This window comes from Capsella rubella, unplaced genomic scaffold (assembly GCF_000375325.1).
Source record: "Capsella rubella cultivar Monte Gargano unplaced genomic scaffold, Caprub1_0 scaffold_1, whole genome shotgun sequence".
Taxonomy (NCBI): Eukaryota; Viridiplantae; Streptophyta; class Magnoliopsida; order Brassicales; family Brassicaceae; genus Capsella; species Capsella rubella.
This window is the reverse complement of record NW_006238923.1, coordinates 12,953,307-12,964,815: the sequence shown is the minus strand read 5'-3', so window position 1 is coordinate 12,964,815 and position 11,509 is coordinate 12,953,307. Positions and strand designations below refer to the sequence as shown.

Sequence of the window (11,509 nt, the reverse complement as noted above, 5' to 3'; positions counted from 1 at the left end):
TTGGTCACCAAGCCAGTACTTGTAAAAAAAAACTGTCCTCGTTATTATTACTGGACTTGTAAATAAACAAGGGCTTTAAAGCCATTAAAGCTATTTGGTCAACTCTTTTTACCTAATAACCATCATAAAAGGAAGATCTTTAAAAAAGAATCACATTTCTAGAATGAAATTTTATAGTCATAGTTCAGTGTATGAAGCAGGATTAACAAGGTTTTGATTTAAGTGTAGGATCTTTTATTCTTAACAATATAAATATATATGAAGCAATAGTGTGACATATTGAATGAATTATTGCGTAATTCGCTTATATGGGAATGACAAAAGCTACAACAACATTTACAGCTGTGGCCAACAAATATAATTTCAACGTACTAGGACACAGGTATCTCTAAATTAAATGTTCATGTTTCTTGGAACAAAAGCTAGACCACTTTGATATTAACCTAACACCTTTCGTAGTGCTTCTACCAGCTCTTTTCTTTTTGAAGGTTCCACCTGCATCACACATATTCACACTTAGGCCACCAATAACCAAGTCATATAGAGAAGAATACTAGAGAACCAAAAAACTCGATTTGTACCTTGTTTAGAAGATTAGCAAGTCCCTGAGGTAGAGCTTGCAGATCCGACGAATTCCCAATCTCTGCGAGTTGATTCAGCAGTTTCTGCGCTCTCAACTCGCTCAGCTTTAATTCGTAGTTACTGGTATTGTCTTTCCATGTGAAGAACAGTTGGTCGTCTGTCCAAGCTTCTTCTTTCCCCTTTGCAATCTCGGATTTGCAGAACCATTCCTGTATTAAACCCATTGCAGATTTATATGATAAGTTGTCTCCAGATGCTTCTTTGACATTTTTCACAAGAGAGCTCTCAGCAATTCTCCTATTGAGCTTTTTATAGAAGAAGGACCGCGAGCCACTCCATTCCACAACACTTTTGATCACTCCTTTAGCAGCCATTCTCATGGACGTGTCGTGAAGTTCCGCAAATTTGGTGGCGATTTGGATATAAACTGGTAAAAGCTGTTTCTCTCGGGCTTTAATCTGTTGCTGGAGAATCTCGATATTTGCATAAGCCTCGCTTTGCTTGGCATCTTGCAGTTTTGCTTTGAGACCGATTAGCTTCTGGTCCAACCTTCCCATGCACTCTAACAGCTCTTTCGTTCTAAATTTTATCTCTATCGTCCCTTCTGGCTCGAGAACATTTCCACGAGCAGTTTCATCAGCATACATTTCAACATAATCCGAATTTATTTGGCTGTCAACAACAACCCACGCTCCACCGCGCAGCTCTCCCATCATTGGGATGTACACAAACACTGGCTGGCGATATGTTCTCAGATTTTCTACTATAGTTGATCCAGCCTGAAGTATTCCTTCAAAAAGATCTCTCTGCCCACCTGAAAACCCTCTCCAGTTCGCTAGGATAAACAAGGGAAGCTCTTCCCGGTTGAAATCCATGAGCGCTTGAGCTGTCTTGGCTGCAGAATCAGGAAACCAGACTTGCCCTGCTTGCGGAACCACTCTTTCATGAGAGTCAAGCTGCCCAGGATCTGCTGGGATGATCTGCATTACAGTCTGTGTCTCAACTGCAACAACTCCAACGGGTATTCCCCCGAGCTTAGCTCTACCAGTCACTACCGTCCTTGCCCAGCCTTCAAGAGTCTCAATAAAGCTATTTTTGTCAAAGATACCGCCAAGCCATTTACCGGTATTGTCATTAACCCCAGCTATAGCCGCTCGTGGGTCACAAGAATTCTCTGGGACGTACTCTACAATTCTCTCTGGTGAATCTACAGGGGTGAGAACAGGAAGTGGACCACCCACGTAAGCAGGAATGTAGCTCAGCCAGTTTAGAATTGCTGATACGCCTTCAAGATCATCTGAAACTGTAAGATGAACAACACCATTTGTGCCCATAATTTTTGGTCCACCAAGTTGCATGTGAGAGCTATAGACCTCACGCCCAAGCAACTTGTTGAGAGTTGAAAAACCGGTCAAGATGATCGGTTGGTCAAGTCTCTGTATGCATCTCATACCCAGGCGGGCAAGATAAGCACCAATTCCAACCGTTCTTCCACTGACAAAGGTTAAAGTAAAAGTTTCATTGTACGCCCTTGAGTACGCACCAGCTATTGCCCCACTTCCTGTTAAGTTCTCTACACCAATACCATCTTCTTTACCAACGATTGTATCAATTACCCACCTTGTTTCTCCACTAGAGAGCTTCACTTCGTGCGCAATGACAGATGATCCAATCCGTTCGTGGTCTTCAGGACTTAGGTATATATACTGAAAACCATTCTCAGGAGAAATTTCATCCGACCATCCAACTTTGAAGCAGGCTTTGACTTCTTCAGCAACCCCAAGTCGCGCACCAGAATTTGCTGCCAAGTATATCAAGGGAAGCTTCTTGGCACAAGCGAGTTCAGTAACAGCAAGGAAAAACGCATCCTCTCTAGGACCAAACGAACCAGCTTTGAAGGTGACATCATTTGCGATTACCAGAAGTTTTCGTCCCATAGGAAACTCCGGAGTCGACATATCTAGGCACCACGCCACCATTCCAAAGTCATTGAGACCTGGTGGTCTTTCAACGAGATTAAGAGATGTACCCGAAGAACCTTCTAGGTTTGAGAATACAAGCTCTTTAACATCGATCAGAGTATCCTTATATGGTTTCTTAACTCCTGGGTATTGTGCTGTCCACATTAGTTCCAAGGCTGTCCCAAATGCCTGAAAAGGAAAGATATAACATAAGGGGATTGGAAATAGCCAGAAGAGTTAACATATGTGTGAATCTTCAGAATTCAGTAACAAACCAACGGAAAGTCATAGCAATAAGTAGTGTTACTCCTCCTTGCTGCTAGACGTTGCCTGTCGAGATATCCCAGTGGCTTATATTGATCATTGATTGGGGTTCCATGCAATGGTCCCTTTCTGGTTATTGAGTGGTACACTAAACTGTTTCTCCCACTAGTTTCAACTTCTCGGTATATCTGAAAACTCGAATTACAGCAGGTTAAGTCATCGAGATGTGTACTCATACTCTTTGCGTTATTTGTACATCCAAATATTTGTAAGCTGAACTTACATGGACAGTGCATGTACGGCCTGTCACGTTTGCAACCACAACCCTCCAAGCGCCACTTGCCAGTCCAGAGGACACCAACCACAGCCGCACTTCCCATTCGCACACGCCCAACCTATGCATTCTCACTCCAACAGATCTATGTATATCTCGTGCTGCTTCTTCTAATATCATCTCAACTGTAGTTTCTTCATCTTCCGCATTCACTTCCACTCTCCTGTGAGAAACACATTGATAATTATTACCATAAGGTCTGACATATTACAAACGGTAACTTGTCAAGGAACAATCATAGCAACCTGGGGTAAGGCACAAGATCATCTATCTGCTGCTCACGTAGTATGCAAAGGAACATATGTGCATGGTCTGGTTTCATGGCAGCATTATGGGCATTCAGTTCCAGTTCCTCCATGGCATCCATCAAAGACCTCAGAACACATTTAGATGTAAATGGCATGGAGAATAGTGTTTGGCTAAGTTGGTTATCTTGCCCTTGCTGCAACATAAAGCTATCGTTCATTGTAGCCTGTCGAACAAGAGATCTCAGGAACATTCTCTTGACTGGCACTGGCTTGTCTGTAACAGTATACATATGCCATTGACGATCTCGTGAAGGCGTATATTGTATATTTGAGTATCCTTTCAGCTTATCCTGAATCACACAAAAAGCAAACAATCAATACAAAAAAAATGTAAGAAGCTTTAAAACAAGAATTTACATTTCAACGTCATGAATCACGATTATACCAACTCAAGATATATGGATAGAGGAGGTTCAAGATGACGCAGCAGCGGCTCTTCTACATAATACTGTTTATCCATTGACCAGTGGAAAGAATGTCTCATGGGTGTTCGTCCTTCATCTCGCTGAATTATACAGCTTATTACACCAACACCGGCAGAACAGAGGCTCGAACTCACTTCTTCCTCTTTCAGAATTTTTGCCAGCTTGTTTACTCTTTCCTGTGCTTGATCCTCATCCCCACTGAGACAAACAAACCAGAAATGATAACAGATTAGCTAGACACTACAGCACCTAATCTAGTTTTAGCTGTGTCAAGTACCTGTCCTGAAGCAGACTCATCTGATTGTTGATGCCCACAATAGCTATGTGCATCATATTGCCAGATAAAGGAGCTCCGGCAGTTTCATAGTCTTTGTGGTTTGTTTCTGTCAATGCTGCACTAATTACACTTGGCAGAAACTGCAGCGATTTGATTATAACCATAGCCCCCCATTTTCTCTTACTACGCTTCTCAAGAAATCCCTTTTCAGATGCCTCTTGATCGTCTAAGCCAATGTTTTTTCTTTCCATATGCTCCTCTAGGAACTCCCAGGAAGCAATAAGACCAGAACGGTGCCACTGCATCCTCACGCTTTCTTTAACGACATAGGGCTGATGACAAGAGTTGAGTTAAATTGAAGTCAATATTATATATGTCTAATAAATTGCAGTTTAAAAAGAATTTTGAATAATAATGGCGCGAAAGAATGAACTATAACCTGGTATAATCTGCGAATATAAGTCTCAACAACCCGTCTTTGAAGCGTGTGATCGCTATGGTCAAATAATCCCACAAGAGCATCTTCAACAGCTAAAGATGCGCTGACAAGATCTTCCATTCTTTCATTAATGGCACTTTTCCTCTTGGGAGTATCCATATTTTCTCCATCCTCAGTAAACATTTCTAACTCTGACAGGCTTCTAGCAATGTTTGAACGAAGTTCACTGAGCTTGGTCTGTTCAAGCAACTGACTCGCCTTGAGTGCCAGCTACACACACAAACTGATCATCAGTTGATGAATGTAAACATAAATATCATAAAACATAAAAGAACCAAACGCACCTCGGAGTAGTTAGTATGGTTAAGTGTTGAGAATCGGATAAGTTTATCTCTATACGCAGCAGGATTAGGGTAAACAAGCTGCTCCATGAGTCGGAGTACGAGTTTGTTTTTGTTTTTTATGCCCTGAAAAGAGAAACAGATGAACACCATTTCAGTGACATAGTGACGAAGAAACGAGACGCGTGGTCTGAGAAGGATGATCACAGACCTGGTGTGAGAGCACTATATCAACAATCTTCAACAGATCTTTCTTATATTGCTGACGCATGCGTTCTATAACATCAGCCTATTCAAGAAAAATAAAATGATTAAGACATCTGAGATATAGCTAGTAAACCAAAAATATGTTTCTTAGTTACTGAACCAAATATTACCAGCATGTTATCATTGAATAATTCTTCTACGGATAGATATTCTTCAAAGAGGGAATGAACAATAACACGGGCATGACTTTCTCTACCACCTTCATAAGATTTTGCAAGGCTCATCAACGGTTCAATGAGCCTCTCAAGAGCACCTCTCTCTTTCTCATCACAAGAACATAAATGTGCCTGTTGCAAGAAGTAGACCGAAAAGTTCAGAGAGTAAGAAAAACAGGATCGTATTTCGAATGAAAGAAATAATAGGCAATAACCTCAAGAATGCCTTTTAGAAGTTTGGCAGGGAAATCCGCAGTCAGCGAGTTTCTGGAGATACTCTCAAATTCCCTATACTTTGATTCTAGCTGATAATAAATTATAACAGAGAGTATTAAAAGACTTGAAACTCAAAACAATATCACAGAAAACAAACACATATTTTTAATAGTTTACAAGTGTTTACCGTGTTCCTGAGATCTTTAGGTAGTCGAGTCGCCAGAACTGCAAAGCACTCTTGCCACTGAAGAAATGGCAGTTCAGGGCTATCAAGGCAATTAAGTAAGTCTTGAACAACCTGCAACATATGAGCAATCTGAGAGTCAAATAATCTAACAAAAACGTTGATGAAATATGAAAAATAAAACAAATAGTGTTTACCTCATCTACTTTATGCTCATAGCCGGCAAGAATCATGCGAGCAGCATTTAATGTTGCAGCACATCTCTGATGAACTTTGCCAGAAATTGCGGTCGGAAGCCCTAATCTTGGGAAACTTCCGTGGAAGGGTTCAGCCTTTCTTACAGCAGAAGGGTCATCAAGATCAAGCTTGGCTATAAGTTCACCAGCCTGTGAGGAAAATAATAAATTGGTTAATCAATGTCGACAAAACTGTAGGAAACTAATATTTGTTTAGCAAAGCAGTGATTTTTCACCTGCATAGCTTGTCCTTCAGACATTTTGAAATGTATAACTCCTGAAGCGGGTGAAAGAAGTGGCATGCACATCTTCATGACCTCAACTTCGGCATAAGGCGTATCCGCGTCAATATTGCTGTTGTCTGAAACCAAATACCTCAGCAACTTGCACGGTGTCTCAGCCATCAACTTTGAAGGATCGTGATCATTCTGATAAACCAAAAATGACAGACAACTTAGAGCTAAAAATGACTTCAGAAAAATGTGAAGTAATATAGAAAAGTAAAACTTAAAAGTTCAGTGGAAACCTGTAGTAAACAAGTTCTTCCGTCAATAAGAAGACGAGTTCCTGCAGCTTCTTCCTCTGCATATATCACATGGCTTTTACCATCCAACTGCAATCACAGTGGAAACCAGAAAAAGAAGTGAGATTCTCAACCAGTTTTTATGTGTGACACATGTATGTCCCTGTCTTGTAGTATAGAACAAAGGCAAAATACTTGCCTGCATCAACAGACCTCCATCACGTAGAGTGTGTATTTCTGCTACAACTTCTGAGTTGTTCATTCTTAGCCTGTAGGTTCCTGATCCACCACGGACTACATCAATCTGGAAACAGTTACGTTCAGGTTAGTAAGCTTCAGTTACAACATCTTCGGTGCAAAAATTATATGGCAACAGGAAAAGAAGATAATGCAGAGATGTAAGACTTTGACAGTAGACGCATACCGTATATTTACTTCCTTCAATATTCAGGGACACTTGAGAATGCACAAGAGATATATGCTGCAGGTTAAAAGAGAAAAAGTAAGCTACAAGAACATTACGAGATAGATCGAGGGCGCTGATATTGGAGTACCTTTGGGGGAATTTGCCCCTTCTCCAGATAACCAACGTAATCTGAAACCACAGCAGCACTTGTCGCTGATGCTTTCTGGACAAATAGAACATCTCATCACCAGATAGAAACTTTTCAAGACAAATAATCTCTGAGAAAAAGGTTCTTACATAGAGAGCCCCGCCGACAACAGAGAGGTACCATGGAGGCCTCTCAGCTCTGACCCGCATAGCAATCCTACTGTCCAACCAACCAGTGTGAATTTTGTTTTCTCGGTAATCAGAAGCCTGGTTAACAATTGAAATGATCTTGTCAGGGTATTGCAAACACTGTGTGTAAGCTTTGTATGCAAGAAGAAGGAAACGTACATGTAAAAGGTCAATTGTGTAGTCAACATTAGTCCTAATTTCTCCACGGATTTGTATTTCTTTTAGCCCAAGAACCATATTCGCTATCGCCAGAGCTCTGGATTCGCCAAATGCAAAAACATGTCCTGAATTGAAGATTAAAGGAAGTTTCAAATTGTAAACTCAACAAAAGAACTAACCTAGCAGCGTAAATACATATATTTCATTCAGCTTACCAAACTGAGAATCTGAGAACTCGTGGATACCTCCACCGGACTGTAAAAAAGTAGTTGTCAAAATTTGAAGCATAGCGAAAAAGGTATGTAGCCAAGTATCTATAGATTTTAAAATTATAGCCAAACACGTTATGTAGCCAAGTATCTATAGATATAACTACCTTTACAGAGAAGTACGCCCATACATTTGGCTTGCTTTTAAAACTCAATTCCTGTTGCAAGTTCATACAATTACCACACAGTTTTCAGTGAATGAACGTCAACTTTGCATCCCAAAGATATCCCTTTACCTGTACTCTACCGCTGGTTGGTTTGAACCCGTCATCGGGATCCTCACTTGTCACACGTACAGCCACACAATGACCTTTTGGTCTTGTAGATTGAGCTTTATCAAAATCAAAAGGAGAGGCTACGACAGATGTTTTTCTCCAAGAATCATAACCTCCACCATGTTCTATACCATAGAACCGTCTTATCTCTACGAAATCAAAGCGAAACAGATAGTACATTACACATGTGCATGGACTAGAAGATGAACCTCAGCCTCTGGAAAATAAGCATGCAGACTATACCAGGGATTTGCCAGAGAGGAATTCCCATCCCCACAGCAACTTGGGCAGCTGGAAGATTTATTTCGGCAATCCACTCGGTTACAGGGTGCTCAACCTGACCTCAAACATCAAGTCAAACAAGTCTTTCAATTTTCAAGTCCGAACCTATCAATAGATTTCAAAACAAAAAGCTGTAGTGTGAAAGCAACCTGTAAGCGAGGGTTAAGCTCTAAGAAGTAGTACTCCCCAGTGTCCATACTGTAGAGATACTCAACAGTAGCAGCTCCAACATAGTTTACACTCTTAGCCAACCTTCTAGCTGCCTGCTCAAGTTTCTTGACAGTTTCTGGAGGAGCCACAGTAATTGGACCCTCCTCGATGATCTATAACACAAACGGTAAAGTAAGAGTTCACACAATAATTTGCCATTGCCAAAAGGGACTCTAACTCAGTTGGAAAACAAAAACTGACATATATAACGATGTAAGAATATATTAGACAGAATGATTTTCTATATAACCAGACGATTAAAAATCCAGAATTAACCACTAACAAACCTTTTGATGTCTTCTCTGGACGCTACAATCACGGCTATGCAGAGCTGAAACATTTCCATGCTTATCGCAGAGCAGCTGGACCTCTAAATGCCGGCTCTATACAAAAAAAAAAAAATAGAAGATAGAAAAATGTCATGTAAAGAAATGCAATGCATTACTGACTCAAATACTCTAATAAAGTAACAATATAAGAACTCAGCTATGCCTAGCTCAAGAGATATAGTTAAGTAGCCATACCTGTGACGCAACCTTCATTATAAATATCGGTGACCCAGGGACCTCACCCTGAACTTGCTTGAATAGAGCCCTAACTTCATCAGCATTATGAACCTAAGAAATCAAACCAGAATAAGTACACTTATGTAGGAATCGGCTTAGTCTACAATGAAAATAGGAGACTAACATCCCAAATGCATATCTACACAAGCTGACCTTCCTAATGCCTTTTCCGCCACCACCCCATGAAGCTTTGATCATTGCTGGGTAACCAACAACTTGACAGCTAGCAATCGCTTCTTCAGTTGTGTAGACACATGCTTCCCGGTAAATCTCCTCGGGGATGGTTACCAAATTGCTATTAGGAGGTATTTTAACCTGAAAGCATAAGAATTCAGCATTAAGAAAATAAGAACACAACTCTGGTAAACAAGCTAAGCTTAACAGGAGTAAATTTACTTACATGGGAACCACTCCATGGCAGAGTGGGTACATCAGCAGCTTGTGCAATCAACGAAGAACCAATCTTATCTCCTAGTGCTGCCATTGAAGCTGCTGGGGGACCAAGAAATATTATTCCCTTAGCATCTAGGGCATCAGGTAATTCAGGGTTCTCAGATGCATGACCCCAACCAGGCCAAACTGCATCCACACGTGTTACTTCAGCCATCTGCACACAGTTTTAGACAAAGATGAATGAAAAAAAAGACCTCAACTTTCTTGCTCAAGTTGAACTTCTCATGAGAAATCGAAATCGATAATTCATGTGTTCTGTATAGTGCAACAAGATAATTCAGATATTAGTAGTTCCCAAAAGTTAAGATTACCTCTACAATTAGCTGAACGTTGGCATAATTGTTATTGTTAGTTCCTCCCGGAACCTCCACAAATTGATCAGCAATTCTAATATGCTCTGCATTGATCCGCATGTCCTCAGGGGTTGCCATCCCCACCAATAAAATTGCTTTTTCAGTGCCAAATGTTTCATAAGCCCATGTTCTGACACTACGTATAAACTTCACAGCTGCCATCCCATTGTTAGCAATCAAAATACTATGGATCGGCCTTTTCCCTCCAAGTGATTTACAGAACTCATCGACTTGAGACACCGTCTCATAATTAATACCAGGTCCTACAGAACTCTGATACCCGTTAACCGAGCCAGCCATTGTTACTGTCCTTTAAGCACACTCAGATATATCTACAAAACAGCCATAAGCACATACTGAATCACTTCGCAAAGAAATGAGTAGCAACATTGTCTCAAAATTGTACTTCCAAAGTAACCAAACAAAGCAAACTGATGCCATATACCAAAATTGACTTTAAACAAACATATTTCAATTGCGTAATCTGAAAACCAAAGATGCATTAGAGTTCATATGAAGAAGCAAGGGTGATAAAAGAATAATACAGCAAAGCTCTTTGAGTATTCACATGAAGAAAAGAGTATAGAATAAGCAAAACACAATCATAAGCAAAAGCAAAAGGATCTTAAAACTAAGAAAGCATCAAAATCAAATAATAAGTTCCTTTTAGAAATCTGAGAGATCTAAAGTAATGATTAAAACTCCCTTAACCCCACAATTGAAAAAACCCACTAAAATTCAACAAAACTGAATTCAAATACTCAACAAACCCAACTCCAAAAACAAGTCCAAATCATAGTAAAAATCAAAACTTTAAAACACCCAGATAACAAAATTCAACAATATTGTCGAAACTCAACAAACCCAACTCCAAACACAAGTGCAAATCACAAAACCAACTCCAAATCATAGTAAAAATCAAAACTTTTAAACACCCAGATAACAAAATTCAACAAAATTGAAGTCGAAACTCAACAAACCCAACTCCAAAAACAAGTCCAAATCACAAAACCAAGTCCAAATCATAGTAAAAATCAAAACTTTACAACACCCAGATACCAAAATCAGCAAAAGATGAAAACTTTCGAACCTGTTTGGGTAGAGAGAAGTCAAAAGACCATCTCAGAACACAGAGAGAGAATGAGAATAAGAGAGAATGAGAGAGAGAGAGAGAGAGGGAGACAAGGGTTTAAAGAGAATGGGAGAGAGGGTAGGTTGGAGTTAGAAGAGGAGAAGGAAGAAGGTGGGGTCAAAAGAGTTAATAATGGCAGATGAAGAGAGGAAGATGAAAACGAAGATGAAGATGATGAAGAAGGAGAAGAAGAAGAAGAGAAGAGAGTGCACGTGGTCTCTGCCTCCGCCACACTCCACACCTTCTCCATTGTTTTTTTTTTTTTGTTTTTTGATTTTGTTTTTTCGATCCCTTTTTGTTAGGAGGCGCCGTAGTTGTTGTTCCTCAGCTACCCTCTCTTCTTTTTTTCATCTTCCACTCTTGTTTTTTCCGCTATTATTTTTTTGTTATTTTCTCACTGATTTTTTTGTTTTGGAATAATGTTTTTTATTTACAAAACCAAAGTTAAAAAAAAAAAAGTCAATTATAAATTGTTAAAACTAATTGTTACAAACCAAAGAATATAGCAATGTGTGTTTATGAAATGCAAAACCATTTTCTTGAGTTTGACTAGTTT

At 39.8% G+C, this 11,509-nt stretch overlaps 1 protein-coding gene across 1 annotated transcript; it reads right to left on the bottom strand.

Moving 5' to 3' along the window:
• Positions 1–257: 257 nt before the first annotated feature.
• On the bottom strand, positions 258–11,222 carry LOC17900158 (acetyl-CoA carboxylase 1). The gene is made up of 32 exons (XM_006303672.2): positions 10,912–11,222; positions 9,780–10,153; positions 9,416–9,622; positions 9,169–9,330; positions 8,974–9,066; positions 8,737–8,832; positions 8,389–8,562; positions 8,201–8,294; positions 7,919–8,106; positions 7,790–7,840; positions 7,629–7,668; positions 7,414–7,538; positions 7,216–7,332; positions 7,067–7,141; positions 6,937–6,993; positions 6,712–6,816; positions 6,516–6,602; positions 6,226–6,417; positions 5,951–6,139; positions 5,757–5,867; positions 5,569–5,658; positions 5,309–5,485; positions 5,143–5,220; positions 4,935–5,057; positions 4,591–4,860; positions 4,152–4,483; positions 3,835–4,072; positions 3,387–3,739; positions 3,091–3,304; positions 2,819–2,995; positions 582–2,732; positions 258–495 (listed from the first exon to the last, which is right to left on the bottom strand). The coding sequence occupies exons 2-32, from the start codon at positions 10,119–10,121 to the stop codon at positions 439–441; spliced, it is 6,765 nt and encodes a 2,254-aa protein (XP_006303734.1). The 5' UTR covers positions 10,122–10,153; positions 10,912–11,222; the 3' UTR covers positions 258–438.
• Positions 11,223–11,509: the final 287 nt, after the last annotated feature.